The 18,107-nt window shown below is 50.6% G+C and overlaps 1 protein-coding gene across 1 annotated transcript in view; it reads left to right on the top strand.

The window, feature by feature from the left end:
* Positions 1–15,630, top strand: part of EVPL (envoplakin) — a 26,156-nt gene extending 10,526 nt beyond the window's left edge. The window contains exons 9-23 of the mRNA XM_010163673.1: positions 178–187; positions 634–750; positions 1,169–1,294; positions 2,874–3,020; positions 3,163–3,317; positions 4,815–4,912; positions 5,625–5,806; positions 6,550–6,728; positions 7,158–7,296; positions 7,857–8,050; positions 9,223–9,373; positions 9,940–10,023; positions 10,109–10,219; positions 11,276–11,368; positions 12,181–15,630. Coding sequence (XP_010161975.1) covers positions 178–187; positions 634–750; positions 1,169–1,294; positions 2,874–3,020; positions 3,163–3,317; positions 4,815–4,912; positions 5,625–5,806; positions 6,550–6,728; positions 7,158–7,296; positions 7,857–8,050; positions 9,223–9,373; positions 9,940–10,023; positions 10,109–10,219; positions 11,276–11,368; positions 12,181–15,630 — 5,236 coding nt within the window. The remainder of the gene's footprint in view (positions 1–177; positions 188–633; positions 751–1,168; positions 1,295–2,873; positions 3,021–3,162; positions 3,318–4,814; positions 4,913–5,624; positions 5,807–6,549; positions 6,729–7,157; positions 7,297–7,856; positions 8,051–9,222; positions 9,374–9,939; positions 10,024–10,108; positions 10,220–11,275; positions 11,369–12,180) is intronic.
* The last annotated feature ends 2,477 nt before the right edge of the window (positions 15,631–18,107 follow it).

Genomic DNA, 18,107 nt, shown 5'->3' with positions numbered 1-18,107 from the left:
CCTCCTAAACCCTTTGAAAGAATGAGAATGATTTCCATAATTTATGGATCAAGAACCAGGAGAAAGGTTGGAAGAGACTTTTTCACCTCTTCTGCAGAGCTGCTATGTTACTCTTTCCTCCCACACTGCACCAACTGTACTGCAGCATCTTTCTGCCTGTTCCAGCCCTATGGGGAGGCTGGAGGCAGTGCAGGGTTTTCACCCCTTCAGAAATCTCCAGGAGATAGTGGCTAACAGCTGTGTGCTAGGACCAGCTCCCAGTATGGTGCTCAGATGTGTGGTCAATGCAGCCACCTTCATGCTGCTGTGAAATTCCAGCTATGACACAGCATGACCTCTTCCAGGTGAAACCAGCTGCCAACCTCCAAGGTTGTATTTCCAAGTCTGCAGATGCCGTGGCAAGCTGAGGTGGGCTCACAGCCACCCACACCACTGGAGCTGAGACCTCTTGAGAAACAGTGTCTGCTCTGTATGAGGCAGGTCCCTGTGGAGCAGAATGCTTGCTCAGGCTCAGCATCAGGCAATAGTTTTGCCTCTGCCCAACAATGGTCTTTACCCTTCCTCTGATCTTTGGGACTTCTCAGGAAAGGACACTGCTGGTGGGGGAGGTAGAACTATGTGGAGCCCACTGAGTCGTTCTCTGTCCCACCACAGGCTCACCAGGAAGCCTTGAAGAATGAGTGGCAGAATTTCTTGAATCTCTGCATTTGCCAGGAGAGTCAACTGAAAAGCGTGGAGAGCTATAAGAAGGTAAAAAGCAAAGAGCAGAGCATGGGCCGTGGGGCTGCAGGGGCAGGCTGGGAAGAGAGAGGATGAGAGGTCCTTTGCTTGCACCTAGTCAGGGTATTTTGGGGGAACACCCCTCAAAACACGGTCCTTTAGTGCTGTGGTGAGGGACTGGCTCCCAGCTTGTCTCATCAGCCCTGCTGGCTTGGAGAAGGGGAGGGTTTGCTCGCTGTCCTTACCTGGGACTTGTCTGTTGATTGGGATTATTTGCCTGTGGCTCAAGCAATAGAGAGTCCTTGTCCAAGCACAGGCTCGGAGGGTCATCTGTAGGGCCTTGTGAGCCCCAGACAGGTTGTGGGAGAGGTGCTGGGAACTGAGAGACCCCACTGGACTTGGAGATAGCAATGTCCTCCCATCCTTGTTTTCCTACCCACACCTCCAGTTCCAGGATGATGCTGAGGCTGTGAGCCGCTCTCTGAAGAAGATGAACTCTGATCTGGACACCAAATACAGCAAGTTCAACAAAGAGAGCCCTGGGGTGGTGTCAGATCTGCTGCTTCAGCTGGAGGTGAGGTCTTCAAGGGCCAGTGGCACTGGCTGGACCTAAGGGGCAGACCAAATTTTACAACCTCCCAATAAATAAATAACAGTGGGGATGGGGAAGAGGTGGGTAAATAAGCCTACCAGGACAGCTCACCCCAGCTCTGTGCTAGGGAGAGGGAAGCCCGTGGCAGTGTTGTGCTCTGGGTGCCGACTCCCTGTAGCCCCAGAAGGTCCACGCTGCTCATGCCGTGGGGCAGTGACCCATGGGAATCATAGAATCATAGGATGGTTAGGATTGGAAGGGACCTTAAAGCTCATCCAGTTCCAACCCCCCTGCCATCAGCAGGGACACCTTCCACTAGACCAGGTTGCTCAAAGCCTCATCCAGCCTGGCCTTGAACACTTCCAGGGAGGGGGCATCTACAGTTCCCTTGGGCAACCTGTTCCAGTGTCTCACCACCCTCACAGTGAAGAACTTCTTCCTAATATCTCATCTAAACCTCCCCTCTTTCAGCTTAAACCCATTTCTCCTTGTTTTGTCATTAACTGCCCTTAAGTGGAAGGCACTGTTGCCCATCAGTGACACACAGCCAGGCCTCAGGTCACCATCAGAGTAAAGGAGAAGCGTGGGGAAGAGCTGTATGTTGTCCTAAGCATGAGACACTTTGATTAGAGGGCTCAGAGAGAGTGTGAGCTGCTGTCATCCAAGCAGCAGGGAAAGGTCCTCCCACCTCCTCAGCACTGTCATGAGCCAAGGGCGAGGGAGGGAATAAAGAAACCTGACCTCAGGGGCAAGATGCAGATAGGAAAGGAACATTTGCCTGGGAGAGAAGGAGGGGACATTTTCAACACAGTATCTTCCCATGCATGCAACACAAATAGCTCCCAAGAGGCGCTAGGATCTTGGTACCTTCTGACATTGGAATGTGGCCACCTCTCGGCAGGTTCCGATTCTGAGAAGAAAAACTTCTCCAGGAGATTTAATATGACAGTGTGGGATCACCTGAGGTTAATTCAGGCTGTGCCTTCAAGGGCAGATCTGCTGTGAGAGAAGGAAACCGAGAAGAGTGTTGATAACAAAATGGGGAAGAAGGGACACGGAGAGGTCAAAAATGGGGACACTTCTGCAACTTGAGATGTTCTGTGATTCTATAATTCATTACTTCAGCACAAACACCTTGTTGGATTTTGTTATCCATGTTTCCCAAAGACACCTGCAGGGTGCCCATTCCCACTGCGATCGCTGGGTACACCCAGCATCTCTCTCATTGTTTATAAGGAAACAGAATAAAACCAAAGGATGAAATTCACTTCCCCTGGCTTCAGCTCTCTAGGCTGGCTACCCTGGCTCTCAAAATACCTTGTGCTGAGAAGCTGATGACTTCCCAAGGGCTCTGACACCAGTCTTAGGCTGAGACAAATCATTCCAGAAAGGGACTGGAGAACAGATGAGTTAAAAGAATCTGAGTTGAATCCTGCAGAGGTAACTCCATCCCAGCAGTGACCACAGGATGGACAACTGGCACCAGTGTACCCACTGTAGTGTGGCCTCCCCTTCCTTCTCATCCAAGCCTGCTCACCACTGTCTTCCCTGTTTTGTCTAGAACGAGGAGAAGATGGTGAAGCAGGCAGAGAAAAGCATCAGTGACCTGAAGAGAAGGAGCAAAGAGATCAGCCCACTGAAACTGCGCAGGATGCGTCCCTCCCAGCCCATCACCTTGGACACCCTCTGTGACTGGGATGCTGGAGAGGTGAGAGCTTGACTAGCAGTACCCTCAGAAGAGGCAGGCAGCTGGATTCTTCTTTGCTCCAGTTCTTGGCTCCGTGGTGGGAGGAACTGGCCTACTACTGGGAAGCCAAGCCTTTCACTGGATTTTGTGTCTTTGTCCCCAGGTGCAGCTGACAAGAGGTGACAAGTACACTCTGAGGGACAACAGCAACCCAGAGATGTGGGTGGTGCAGAGCAGCACTGGTGTGGTCCAGGAGGCACCTTCTGCTTGCTTCTCCATCCCTCCACCAGACCCCGAGTCCACAGACAAGGTCAATAGGTGAGTCTGCAGTGGAGATCTTGACCCAGAGAGATGTTCAGACTTGCTCTTAGGTCATAGCCAGCAGGACTGCCTCAGCTGCAGAGAAATAGCAGCTGGGAACAGACCTCTTGACTGTTCAGTACGAAATCCACCCTGGAGTGGGATTGTTCCCTGCACCCAAGTATCTTGTCCTGGTTCCTGCTGTTCCTCGACAGCACTGCATGCTGCATGGACCTTCCTGTTAAAGAGTTTTCTGGCAGTCAGGCTTGATTTCTTCACCCAAACATGTGACTTGCATAGGTTTGACTAAATTCATTGCAGAATCAGTCTGGAGCTTGGGACTTGCCAAACAGGACAGAGTTATCTGTGGGATCTCCTCTCCGCCAGCCCCAGCTGAAGACTGAGAAATGTTCCTTGAACCACTGTGTACTCTACTGCTGTTTGCTCAGCCAGCTTCTGAGGTTCCCACAGGATGGGGCAGTGGTGCAGGGAGCTCTGGCATTACCTTTTTAATCATGTCCCCGGGTGTTTGGATAGATGAGTGCTGCTCAAGTCCTGCGGAAAAGCCCACAGCCCAGATTCAGAGCTACTTGGGCATGTCTTTGACGGGAGCCCCAGTCACACGGCCGGGGTTACTGCACTGTGTTGATCTTTCTGAGTGTGTATCCCGCTTCATACATCCCACATTACTGAATCCTTTGGATTTATGGGCTTCATGTGTGTTTTAAAACAGAAAAGAAAAAGGTTGTAACCTCCTCCTGGATAACAGCTCTGCAGGTGTTGCCTGAAAAACTCTTCCCCTTTTCAGGCCACATCTGGCAGTTTGTTTCATTTCCTAGTGTTTGCTTCCCTTCCTACATGCCAAATATTTGTCTCTGTTTTATTTCCCATCGTGTCCCACCATTCAGTCCCTCTGCATGGAGCTATGTCCTGGCCCTGCAGAGGGTCAGCCCTTGGCTGAGAGCAGCCAGGCAAGCTGGGACTTGCTGGTTTTAGAGCATGGTGTTTAGCTGGAGTAGTCCACAGCAGGGATGGGAACTAGCCTGGTCTTTCAAAGGCCTCTCCTCTCTGGTTCCATCAGTCTTCTCCCACTCAGAGATTTTTTTTTTGGTCCTTTTGGCTCTAGTTTCATGAGAAGGGAACCATCCTTACAAATGAGAGTTGGTGTTTCCAGGGCTGCAGCCACAGAAGCAGCTACTTGTCCTCACTTCCTATGAAGTGCTGCAGTGATATGAAATAAATTCCCAGCTCCGTTAGCATCTGTTGAGAGCTGGGAAACACTGGCTCCACTGGGAGAAACCAGCTGCTCAAACCAACCAGCTGCTTTTGCTGCTGTCCCTTTCCCAAGGGACATCTCTGAGTTACAACAGGCTGCAAGCTCCCAGGCTGTCCCTGCCTTTGGGAGCACCTTCCCTGGCAGAGCACAAAGCTGCTCCTGGGCTGGGCTCTGTCGGGGCTTGCTCAGCACAGTGGTTTCTCACCCTGATGGTTGATGCTGGTTCTCTCTGCTCACAGGCTGGAAGGGGAACTGGACACTGTGAAGCAGAAGCGAGCGGCAGTTCAGAACATGCTGAGACGCAGCCACAAGGAGCAGATCCAACCCAGCCAACAAGGTATGTCAGCTGGTTGGTTAAACCTTCCCAAAGCCCATGCACCTCCCTTGCAGAGCTCCCAGACCTGGCTGGAAGCAGAGCACCCATCCAGGCAGGCAGAGGTACCTGCAGCTGGGCGCGTGATCTTGGGCAATTCACTTGAACTCTGCCCTTCTCAAACCTCTGAGATTGACCTCCAGCTCCATCAATAGTTGCAGAGTATTCAGGGTTGCAGAGGGACGTGCCTATGCACAAGCCTGAACTAAAGCTTCTTTGGGATTTGAGTTCCTTGCAGTTCTCTTCCCTCGCTGGGGGCCGCGGAATAAGCAGGTAGCCAGGGCTAAATCCTGACCCCTGTGTTACTCCCACAGCTGCAGTTCAAAAAGTGCCCGGTGAAGCTGAGCAGGGATGTGTCTGCACAGCAGCATGTGGTTGCCTCTGTCCCTCCTTTGGACTTGAGCTCTGGCTGGCCAAGGCAGAGCTAAAACCATTTTCCTTTGCCTTTGCCATGGACAGGCACACACCTGTGCATGATGCTTTGTGGATTACAAATGTTAACTGAATTGTCTATGGTTGCATCAAAACCCCAAGCTCAGGAGAAGCCTGTGTGCTGCAAAGGGCAGAGCTTTGCAGCAGGGCTGTCATGAGAGGGAGTTGGAGCTTTAGAGACCTTGGAGAAAACTGGGATGGCAGGTGAGAACTGGAGCTTAACCTAAGCTGTGTCTCACTCCAGCTCTGCCCAGGAGCCCCCCCATGGTCCAGGATGATCCCCAAGCTGATGAGCTTCTCAGTAGCCTGGATCGTGTGGGCAAGGACCTGGTCCAGGTAGAGAAGGAGGTCTTGAACCGAGTGAGGTCTCCAGTGAACTACAGTGACCCCACAGAAGACCTTGCCAAGAGGATCAAACACCAGCAGGTGGGTACTGCTGTGGGCAGGTTGGACCAGGATGAGTTTGGTAGCACTGTGTCCTTGGTCCAAAGCAGAACTGACACAGGAATTACAAAGGAGATGACAGCCAGTGCTTCAAAGGAGAAACCTGTGCTGCAGTTGCAAGGGTTTTGGGCTGGCTTGATCCCTTGAAATGTGACTGATTAAGCCAAACCCTTAGAGAAATGCAGTCTCTCCCCTTGTCTCAGCTCTGTAGCAAGATGATCCACTTGTTCAGGAGCTGTGGAGCAGACACTCCCCAGTCTTGGGGAGTCCTTAGCCTTGTTGTGGGGATGCTCTCACGAGACAGAGGGAATTAATCCAAGGACCAGCTTTGGTTCACCTGCTGGGGAGTACAGACTGGTAGAAGCGAGGGGGACAGGAAAAGAAGCAGTGCCCTGGAGACCCTTTCCTTTCCTCTGGGATAAGGTCTGGACCTGTAGTGGTTCAGGTTGTTATGTCTTCATTTGTGGGTATTTATCTGGCCCTGGCAGAAGGCTGGACTTGGGCAGGTAGGTTTCTTCCATTCTTGTCTGTTTTGGTCTCTTTCCCACATCCTGCCATTGCCAGACAGCCATAGTCTGGATGGGGCTGTGCCCCAAGGGCCAGCACCTTCTGAGAGGGCTACCACACCCTTAGCCCCACAGCAAAATCTGCCCCTGAGGGAGACACGTTTTTGCAACAGCACTGTTATGACTGTTGGGTGACTCTGCTCCCATCTGCTGTGCCAGGAAACAACAAAGAAACTTCAGAACCTGGGGGCAGCCAAGGATGCCTTGCAGAAGGCGTGTGAGACCTACCTTTCCAAGAAACCCACCGGCACCTCGGCTTCCCAGCTCCCTGTCACGCTGAATGCCCTCAGAAGCAAATACAATGATGTCAATATGCTCTCCAGCCTGTACAACGAGAAGTGAGTGATGATGCCAAGACCTGATGAGGGAAGTCCTTGCACAGAGGTGTCAACACAAAAGCATGAGCGAAAATGTGTGTGGTGGGCATCGATTGAGGTCCATCTAGACCCAGGGCAGGTTGGAAACCTTCCATCTGTCATCAAAGGCACCTCTGAAGGAGTTCCTGTATTGTAATCTCTGGTCATATCCCCCCACTGTGGGAACTCCACTGCAATGGGTGTGTGTCCCAGCTATGCTGTGTGCAGTGAAACGCTAAACATCTGACTTCTGGGCAGCATGACAGGGCTGTGAGTGCATATTGCTTGTTCTCTGCCATGCTGGGGAAGCTCTGATGTTAAATAGGCTTAGACATGCAAAATTAGAGGGAGAAAGGAGAAGAATGGGGTCTTCTGTAGCTAACCTTGTCCTGTCATTTTTCCCTTCCCCAGGGCTAAAGCTGCCCTGAACCTGGAGACTCAGATTGACAACACAGACAAGATCATCAGCACGTTTGAGGCCAAGCTGGCTCAGGACAGCATCGTTCCTGCATCCCCCAATGCCCTGCAGGATCGGGCCAATGATCTGCTGGTAGGAGAACATCAGGCAATTTGTTAGGGAAGGGAGATCTTTGAGCTCAGATGGCAATGGTGGGCAGAGCTGGACTTTGCTTATTTGAGCACTTCAAGGCACCAGCGATGAAGCCTTTCTGAGAACTTGTTCCTTGAAGGCTGTACGCTGGTGTTGCAGACTGACTTGACCTCACTACCTAGCAAACAGCTCTGTCCCTCCCAGACTACCTTTGGGTCCCTAAAGTATATGATGAACCTCTTAGCATCTAACCTCCATTGCTCTGCCATGCACCTATCTCTATTCTTTCCTGCTCCCATTCTCCCTGCCCCATCATTAACTCTCACCCTTGACTCCCAGTGACCTCTTTTTGCCTTCCCCAAGACTTCTCCTGTCTGCTCCATGCATCCACCTTGCTTCCCACCTTCTCTATTGAACAGGTCTCACTGCCACCTCTCTTCCACAGTGTGTGTCTATTTTGGAGAGCCTGACTAGCCCCCAGGTGCTGCACAGTTACTAACAGTGTTAAAAAGGGTATTTCTTGACTGGTGCAAACCTGGAGGTGTCCTTTTCTCCTGTAGAAGCTGAAGCGGGACCTGGTGGCCCAAGAGAACTGTGTGCTGAAGCTGAACCGGGGACTCAAGGATGCTGAGCACAGCTGCAGCGCCGTGCAGAACAACTTCCAGGAGTACTGCCCTGACCTGACCCGGCAGAAGCGGGAGGTGCAGCTCCTCAATGATCGCTACCATGCTATTGCAGACCAGCTGGATCAACGGTGAGGAACTATGGTATCATCTCTGTTCACAGAATCACACAGAATATTAGGGATTGGAAGGGACCTCGAAAGATCATCCAGCCCAATCCCCCTGCCAGAGCAGGAACCTAAATGAGATCACACAGGAAGGTGTCCAGGCGGGTCTTGAATGTCTCCAGAGAAGGAGACTCCACACCCTCCCTGGGCAGCCTGTCCCAGGGCTCTGGCACCCTCACTGGAAAGAAGTTTCTTCTCAAGTTTAAGCGGAACCTCCTGTGTTCCAGCTCACACCCATTGCCCCTTGTCCTACCATTGGGCATCACTGAGAAGAGCCTGGCTCCATCCTCCTGACATTTGCCCTTAACATATTTATAAACATTAATGAGGTCTCCCCTCAGCCTCCTCTTCTCCAAGCTAAAGAGCCCCAGCTCCCTCAGCCTTTCCTCAGCAGGGAGATGCTCCACTCCATCATCTTGGTGGCTCTGTGCTGGACTCTCTCCAGCAGTTCCCTGTCCTTCCTGAACTGTGGGGCCCAGAACTGGACACAATATTCCAGATGTGGCCTCACCAGGGCAGAGTAGAGGGGGAGGAGAACCTCTCTTGACCTACTCACCACACCCCTTCTAATGCACCCCAGGATGCCATTGGCCTTCCTGGCCACAAGGGCACAGTGCTGGCTCATGGTCATCCTGCTGTTCCTCTTAGCTAACATGGACCAGCATTAGTCAGAGTCCCAAGAGTACGTTCTTCATTGCAGGACCCTGATCCTGACCACTCTGCTGTAATACTGGGGCCCAGGTCTGTCCTGCTGTGCAGTTGCCACCTTCCTGTGCACAGCCCAGGCTTTGAGCTTCCAGGCAGCTGCCAGAAGGCACTGAATATCTGAGTGCTGGCCTCTGCCTGACCCAGCAACCCCACCCAGACACACCCTGGTGCTTAACACTTCTCAGAGGCACTGCTGCTGCTTCCCTGCCTTTTGCCTTCTCTCATCTCCCAAGTTGTGTTCATGCTGCAGTAGCAAACCTGATGTGCACAGAGTTGTGCTCCACACTTGGGGACCAGATGTCACCCTCTTATTTTTGTTACCTTGGTGTTTGTTGTTGTGAGATTCTCACTATAGTGTCTTTTGGGGAACTTGCTCATGAATCTTTGCCCTTCCCCTTAATATTCCTGTTCATCGTTGTGCTGTGCAGAGAGAAGACCCTCAGAAATATCAGCCTTACCTACCAGCAGTTCCAAAACTCCAATGAGAACCTGATGTTCTGGATGAACAACCTACCCAAGCACCAAGTGAGGACCACTGATGGGCCAAGCCAGATCAATTACAAGCTGCAAGCACAGAAGGTGAATTCCAGGGCAAGCGTCATAACCTGTAACATTACAGGGATGGGGTAATATCCTTGTGAATGGTGTGCAGTAGAATACCAACCAGCTCCTAGGGTGTGCTTCACCCATCACAGTGAATCAACTAGAACAAGGAGACAATGGATTGCAGCCCACAGATGACATATCTTGCCCTGCTGTGTTCATCTGCAGTGCTGGTGTCCTCATCTATGCTAGTCAACCTTAGGTGGATATCTTCTCCATGGAGAGGACACACCCAGATCCTGAAAGATTGCACCTTGGGCTGAGATGTTGCATCTGTGCCCTCCATCTTTCTCTCCTTGAGCAGATCCTAAGCTGACTAGGTCAGATGATGAGATGCGAAGGTCTCTGTGTTGGCTGGTATTTATCTCATGACAAATCAGTGAGGCAGGTCCTGGGCCAGTGAGAGTGCTGCTGGGATCCTCTAAAGCCCAGGAGGCTTTCCTCTGTGTCCTCCTTTTCCCACCTTTCCTTCAGTACCACTCTTGCCTGCACTGGATTGCTGTATCTCAGTCTGTCCTTAACATCATGTGTCTCTCCTGCAGAGGCTGGTGGAGGAGATCAAAAGCAAGGAACCCGAGAAGAACGCAGTGGTCAGACTATCCCGGAACGTGCAGTCCACCCTCAATGTATGTCTGGCTTTTCCCATGTAGTCCTCCCTTAGTATCTCCCTCAAGAGATCCCGATTGATTCTTCTGTTTCTGCTGTGAACAGGACTATGAACTCCAAGCAGGAAAATACAGCTCTTCTCTGGACCCTACCCTGACTGACTCTGCTGCAAAGAGGCTGCGTGTGACCCCTCTACAAGAAAGCATCCAGGCCCAGGTAAAATGATAAGATGAAGGCATGGAAACTGTTGTCCAACTCCTTACCCAAGCCCCATGTGCTCTGCAAGGTCTTAATCCACATTTACAGCCGCAGCTGATCTCAGTCCTAATCCGAAGGACAAACGTCATCTGGAATCTCTTTGTCTTTGGGGCAAAGCAGCTCGTGAGATCCAGATTAGGGTTGTGTCTGGTACCTTTGGTTGAGATTTCTGATGATGTTTCCTTACTATATTGTGTGTGAAGAAAAAAACTTACAGAGTAGGTGTGTGGGCTTGCACAGCCATCCCTTGATGTAGGTGGATTTGATGTCCTCCTCCAAACCCTTTCATTTATGCATTTTCTGCATTTGCGATCAACAATAACAATGTAGATTGTTACTGTTTTGCCATATCTCCCTTGACATTTGAGTATGGCTTGGTATTTAAATATAAAACAGGTATCTGTGTAGAAACAGCTCTATTTCCAGAAGAATCCAATGGTTTTTTCCTAGGAGTGGGTTTAGAGGAGGCCTTCAAACCTTTGTCTCAGCCCTGCAGAAGCATGGCAAAGAGTGGGTCATTTTCCACCTTTCTATTACTGCTGGATGGTGTTTGTTGTGTCACGCTTTCTCCAAATTTCAGGACCTGTTTTAGTAGTGCATTAAAGACTGACTTCCATCTACCTGAGCAGAACATGTGAGCAGGTCCTGGGAACAGGACTGAGCCAGAGCTCCTGTGTGCTTTTCCTAATTACACTCCTGTTCCCTCGCATCACCTCGGGCTATTTGCCAACTGCCATCCATGTGTGGCCCAAGGGGAATTGGGAAGTCTGGACCCTGTGTAGGCTAGTAGGCAACTAACAGGCATTCAAATTAAGGGGACAGGATCTCCTACATGAGTATTTAGACTCTGAGTCTCAGTTTCTCTAGAGAAAGTCAGATGTGAAGACACTAATCCTTGGAGTAGTGCAGTACACAAAGTGCATCCAGGTGAAAGGAGGGGTGGGAGAGTGTGCCATCCAACAGAGCTGTGGTAGGATGAGGGGGACGAGGCTCTCACTGCTGTTTATTTTTCAGGAAAATGATGTAACCAAGCTCTACATGGAGTTGGCAGCAGAAAATAAACAGCAGCTCAGCCGGCTGGAGTTTGCCAAGAAGATTGTTGAGAAGGTACCAGCTAACAGCTCATGGCAAGACTGGGGTACTCTAGACTGAGGTCTGAAATAATCTTTCCAAAGCTATCAGCAATCTGCTGAGCCTGGGATCCCCCCACCCTGCCCCAGATCTCCACATCCAGGTGTGAGGAAGGACAGGAATGGAAACCCCTGTGAGAAAAAGACCACGAGTAACCACAGTTTCACTGACTTTGCCATTCATCACTTCTGTGGGCCCTCAACACTACTGAAGCTGTAGTTTATGTTAGAAAATAAGATTAGGACTTTTAAGTCCTGTTCTCAGCTGTGTCTAATTAACATTCACAGACTGAGGATTTCAGATGCATCTGTGGATGTCGTTGGAATTTAGTGCTTTCAACCTTCTGGAAAGACTTAAAAATACTTTCATGCCTTTTTAGGGCTTGATTCACCTGTAGGAAAGGTCTCTGGATGACTTTCAGCGTGCTTAGGAAGGATAAGAGATTAAACTGGGGTGCTCTGTGATGCTACCATGAACCAGCTGCGCTGCAGGGACTGACCATGCTGCCCTCCCTCAGCTGCAGATACAAGAAGGCAGCACCAAGTACCTTTGTGGGCTGCTGCAGCACCTCCCTGACAAGGGGAAGACACACCAAGTCGGTTGTTTGAGGTGGTGGGAATGTGTCCTCATTTACTGTTTACAAGCAGCCTTATTTGAAGGCTCCCTGGGGATTGTGTATCAGTTCTGTCTCCTTTCCTTGTCATGGAAAAGGTCTCTGCACCAGAATCAAAGAGTGACTTGGTTTCCCTGCTGGTTTTTAAAATTCTTTTTTGTTTTTTCCCTTGTAGAAGGAAGTGCATGAGGACATTGAAGCTGTATGTGAGCAAGCCCAGCAATGTGAAAACAAAGCCACAACAAAGAGGGAATCTGAGGGGTTGAAATCACAGGTGGAGGAGGAAAGGAGGAAAGTGGCCAAGATTGAAGAGGATCTGGAGGAACACAGAAACAAGCTGCTAATGTTGAAGACTCAGAAACCAATTGAAAGAGTGGAAGAAAAGGAGGTGATAGAATATTACAGAGACCCACAGGTGGAGAGCAGCCTGTCTAAGATGGCACAGCAGATTGAAGAGGAAGGCAAAAAGAGGCAGAGCCTGCAAGAAAACATTGAAGTGATGAGCAGGAAGCTTGCCCAGATGGAGAGTGAGAAGAAGGTCATTCCTGCCCAACTCCTCACCAAAGAGATCACAAAAATTGAGAAAGATCCCAGCCTGGATAGCCAAGCAGCCAGTCTTCGTCAGGAAATCAAACGTCTCCAGGAGGAAAGCTTGGCCACTGCTTCCGAACTTGAGCAGCATAAGAGGGAGCTGCACATGCTTGAGCAAAAGCAGCCCAATATCCGAGAGAAAGTGGTGGTGAAGGAGCTGATCAAACTGGAGAAAAACCCAGAAATGCTGAAGTCCGTTAGGACTCTGCAGCTACAAATTGATGAGGAATCTTTCAAGAGGAAGTCTGCAGAAGAAGCAATAGTGAAGGTAAAGAACAAGATTGAGGAGGTGGAAAGACTAATTGAAACAGCAGAACCCAAAATTATTGTTAAGGAGGTGAAGCAGGTGGAGCAGGACCCAGAGTTATTGAGAGAGTCTTCCAAGCTTAAGGCTCTGATTGAAGAAGAAAGGAGCAAGAACTTGATGCTTACAGGTGAGCTGGGAGAGCTGCAGAGCCAGTATAGTATTGCAGAGAAGCAAAAACCAAGGATAGAGGTTAAAGAGAGGGTCCATGAGATTTTCTTGGTGGATCCTGAAACGGAGCAGCAAATTGCACACCTGAAAAGGGAGCTGCAGGAAGTTACTCTGAAAAGGACAAAGATCGACAGTGAAGTGGAAGAGGCCTTAGCAGAGCTCAATGTCCTCAGGTCACAGAAACCAGTGGTGGAGCTTAAGGAGGTTATAGAGGAGGTGGTAAAACATGAGAAGAGTCCAGAGATTCTTAGAGAAATTGACCGGTTGAAACAACAGCTCAATGAACTAGTGAACACCAATGGCAGGACCCAAGAGCAGCTCATTAGGCTGCAGGGTGAAAGGGATGAATGGAAGAGGGAGAGATCCAAGGTGGAAACCAAGCTGGTCAACAAGGAAGTCATCCGATATGAGAATGATCCACTCTTGGAAAAAGAAGCTGATCGCCTCCGTCAAGAGGTGCGTAACATGTCTCAAAAGAGGAGAGCTGCAGAGGATGCAATCTATGACTTGCAGAATAAATACATGTTACTGGAGAGGAGGAAGCCAGAGGAAAAGGTAATTGTCCAAGAGGTGATACTGACTCAAAAGGATCCCAAGCTCCGAGATGAGCACAACAGGCTGAGACGGAGTCTGGACGAGGAGGTGAGCAACAGGCGTCGTCTGGAACGTGACGTACAGCAGGTTCGTGCACTGGTAGAAGAGCAAGAGAAGTTGCTTAATTTTCAGGAGGATCGAAGCAAGAGGCTTGCACTGGAGAAGGAGATGAGACAAATTACATTGAGAATAAAGGAGCTGGAGGAGAGCCCAGCCCCAGTGCAAGAAAAAATCATTATGGAAGAAGTGGTCAAGTTGGAGAAGGATCCAGTCCTTGAACAGTCTGCCAGCAACCTGCGCTTGGAGCTGGACCGTGAGAAGATGGAGGTGCTGAACTTGCAGAGAGAATGCAAGAACCTGCAGATGCAAGTTGATGTCCTGCAGAAAACAAAATCCCAAGAGAAGACCATCTACAAGGAGGTGATTCGAGTGGAAAAGGATAGAGCGCTGGAGAATGAACGTGCACGCATCTGGGAGCTGCTGAACAGGGAGAGAGGGGCCAAACAAAAGGCAGAAGAGGAGGTACGGCGGCTCAGGGAGAAGATAGAGAGAGCAGAAGGCATGAAGAGGACATGGGCTCGCGAAGAGATGGAGCTGCAGAAAGCCAGGAACCTGGCCATCCAGGAGAGAGCCAACTTAGAGAGTGAACTGCGGGAGCTGGAGAGGCAGAAGCAGCAGAAAGTCCTCTTCCTTCGGGAGGAGTCCAAACTGCTCAACCAACGGACTGAGAACGACAGGCAGAAAAAGAAGCAGCTGGAACACGAGTTTTCCCTGCTGGAGGCAGACATCCTTAGGGAGAAGGACCAGATCTACAACAAGGAGAGGTTCATTCGAGATCTCCAGTCAAAGATCAACCGGGAAGAAATCAATCATGAGACCCAGATGAGAGAGACAAACCTCTCCACCAAGATCTCTATATTGGACCCTGAGACAGGGAAGGATATGTCCCCTTACGAGGCCTATAAAAGAGGTATCATAGACAGAGGCCAGTACATCCAGCTGCAAGAGCTGGAGTGTGACTGGGAGGAAGTCACCACCCTTGGCCCAAACGGGGAAGTCTCAGTTCTCCTTGACAAGAAAAGTGGGAAGCAGTACTCCATTGATGATGCACTAAAGCTGCGGAGGATCACAAAGGAGGAGTACCAGCTGTATCGGGATGGCAAGATTCCCATCTCTGAATTTGCCTTGCTGGTGGCTGGGGAATCCAAGCCTCCTCCATCCCTCTCCATTGGCTCCATCATCTCCAAATCCCCAGTCTCATCACCCACCACCCACCAAACCCAAAGCTTCTTCCCAACAACCTCGCAGAAGGCCTTCTGTGATGACGCATCCCCCATAGCTGGGGTGTATGACACCACCACTGACACCAAGTACAACATCAATACTGCTGTTGCAAAGAAGCTGCTTGATCCCATGACAGCTCAGAAGCTTCTGGAAGCCCAGGCTGCCACGGGGGGCATCATAGATCTCATTTCTCGGGACCGTTTCTCAGTCCACAAGGCGATTGAGAGGGGGCTGATTGACAGGACCTACATGCAGAGACTGCTCAATGCCCAGAAAGCTTTCACAGGGATTGAGGACCCAGTGACCAAGCGAAGGCTGTCTGTGGGGGAAGCAGTTCAGAAGGGATGGATGACCAAAGACAGCGCTTTCCCTTATCTTGAGGTCCAGCACCTAACTGGAGGGCTCATTGATCCCAAGAAAACTGGTCGCATCCCTGTGCTGGAAGCTGCCCAGACAGGGATGATAACAGGCGACCTGGCCAACAGGCTCCAGGATGAGTCCAACTATGAAAAAGATCTCATTGACCCTGTCACTAAAGAGAAGATAAATTACAAGGAGGCCATGGCCCTCTGCCAGAAGGATTCGCGGAGCAGCCTCTTGCTGCTCCCAGCCACGTCCGAGGGGTATCAGCGGTACCACCAGGCGAGCCGTTCTCCCAAGCTCTCCCGGTTCAGGCACTGAATGAGTTCAGACATGTACTGGATCTGGTTCCTTCAGGAGTTCATCCCTTCAAAACACCTCTCCCCACGGAGGCAGCAGCAGTCCCAGGAGCACAGCGTCTAGCATTTAGGGCTGCATCCTCTTCTCTCTTAGCTATGTCTGCTTCCCAATGCAGCTTGGTCGTGCAAGGAAGAGAGCGTGATTGTGAGCGTGTAAGGACCTGACACGCAGGGGTCCTCACAGTCCCCTGGGTGCTGCTGCCACAGCAAAAGGGGGTTGATTGTGAGAACTCTGCTGGCAGTAAGTAAAACATGGTTATGTCCAGAAAGTGGAGAGAGCCAGAGTGTTTTCCAGTTGGGTCATTCTTCTGCATTCAATAAACATAGAAGGTGCACCTCTGTGGCTGTGTTGTCTCTGCAGGATGAGGCTGGGAAGTGGCCGAAGCATGGCTAGTCCTCCCCCCATGTGATCTATGCCCTGCAGCCCAATCTACAAAGGCTTTGCAGACTCTTGCTGCCCCTGATCTCCCAACACTGAACCCTCTAAATTTTTCTGCATGTGAGTCTATCTTTGTAAAGATTTTCTTGTATTTGTCTTTAAAATTGAAAACTAATGAGACTTTGCTCCCTGGTCATTTGGACACCTCTGAAAGGTTGCCAAAGTGCAGTTCCGTGTTATGTTTGATCCAGTCTACGTGCAGGCAGCTCCCCAACGGAGCAGCTCCCCTGCCCCCTCCAGCTGCCTGTCCCTGGTGCCCCTCTGGCTGCAGACCAGTGACTCTGTTGGCTGTAGGATGACTTGGATCACTTCACTTGAGCTGCTGGCAGAGGAAGCCAGTTCCCAAGTAAAATCAAACCAAACCCTAGTGAAGTAGATGATTTTGGGGGCTTGTCCTCTAGCTGTACAGAGGCCGATGTGTTGCAAGGGAAGGGATGACCTTCAGTAGCAGATTGATGATGCTTGCAGTCAAGGGTGATGTGAAACTTATTTCTACAGCCCTTGGCCTTGGCTGCAGGATCCACTCAGTGGTACCTGAAAATCTGCACTTGCTATTTCTTTGGGGAAGCTTTCACTTCTCTGTGTCACTCCCAGTGCTCAGCCCTTGCTGAAATGAGCAAGTCCCAACTCCCACATGTCCCTCTTGAGATAAAAGATGAAATGTTCTTCCCTGGTCTCTTTCTTATTCTGGAGAGTACCTTAGCTTTGTGGGATGAGAAAAAATACTTTCTATTGACATGAGCTGCCCTTCCCCTTCTCTCAAGGGCTCTTTTAGCTGCTGCTTGAGAAATCCAACACCATCAAAATAATCCATAAGGGTAGAGGTTCTCTCTCCTCCTCCTCCATCAGAGCAGCAGCATAGCCTCTATTTCCATACAGCCTAGCTAGGATTTGAAGTCTGGGCTCCAAGAAGAAATCCTTCCCGTGTTGGTGAGCTCAGCACAATCCCAGCTCCTCTTACCCTCCTGCTGGTAGGTAGTCCTCAGCATTAACAACCTGTGTCCAGCTGTGGAAACGCCAAGTTTCCAGTCTGCCCAGGCCCTGTCCCATGCTCTGCAGGTTCTGTGTATATTGTCAGGCCTGTGGCTGGTGTCTGTGGTCTGTCTCAGCTGCAATGATCAATACAGGGCAATTTGTTGGTTTACAATGGGGAAAAAACTGTTCCACACACCCTAGAGCATCCGTTGCCAGCCTGTTTCCTCTTGGTAGAGGAGTGGTGGCACATGGGGTGCTGTGCAACCTCCTCCTGGCTAAGCTGGACCAGCAGCAAGGGCTGGAACTGGGCTGTGATGGACCAGGGGACACATCAGGAGAGAAACCCTGGCCTGGCAAGCCCAACAGCTTGATGAGACAAGGTCAGCCAGGTAAGAATCATGTTCCAGTGCAACCAAGAAGCCCTGGACCAGTGTGGTTCCCAGCAGTCCTCAAGTCCCACCTCTTCAAAGCTGCTGGGATCAGCCTTGCTGTGCTTTGCCTTTGCTCCCCCCTTGGCTGGCTGAAAGCAGAGAGGATCCATCAGCGATGGAGCTGTTGCCTTTTCTGCAGCTTGGCTCTGCTGACAGGTGAGTTTGCTGTCAGCCGTCCCCTCACCTGGCTCCATGGGGCAGGGTGCTGGGCTTTAGGGCTCCTTTCCTCACGGCTGCTCCCCGTGCAAATGAGAGAAAACTGTGTTTGTTTTAAAGCAGTGTGGTGTTCACGTGGGGACTCTTCCCCGAAGTGCTGATTAGGTAGTTTTGGGGAATGCTCTGTAACTAAGGGACTTGGAGTTCTGGTAATTAGGCAGTCGGTTAACAAGTTTGGATAAAGTGCTCCCTAACCGTGTGGTGGGAGCTGTTTATTTAGGGCTTTGTGAAGATGTTAAGAGACGATTCTGTGGCTGAGCAGTGGAGCTGGCTGAGCAGTCTCCCTTGCAGGCTGGGCTGCGTTTGCTTTCTGAAAGAATTCCACTAAAAAACCCCTTTTCTTTGTTATCAAGTGGTCCTCATCTGCAGAAAGCAGCA

This window comes from Antrostomus carolinensis, unplaced genomic scaffold, assembly GCF_000700745.2.
Source record: "Antrostomus carolinensis isolate BGI_N321 unplaced genomic scaffold, ASM70074v2 scaffold22462, whole genome shotgun sequence".
In the NCBI taxonomy this organism is placed as follows: domain Eukaryota; kingdom Metazoa; phylum Chordata; class Aves; order Caprimulgiformes; family Caprimulgidae; genus Antrostomus; species Antrostomus carolinensis.
The sequence above is the reverse complement of the archived record's forward strand: the minus strand, read 5'-3'. Positions and strand labels throughout refer to the sequence as shown.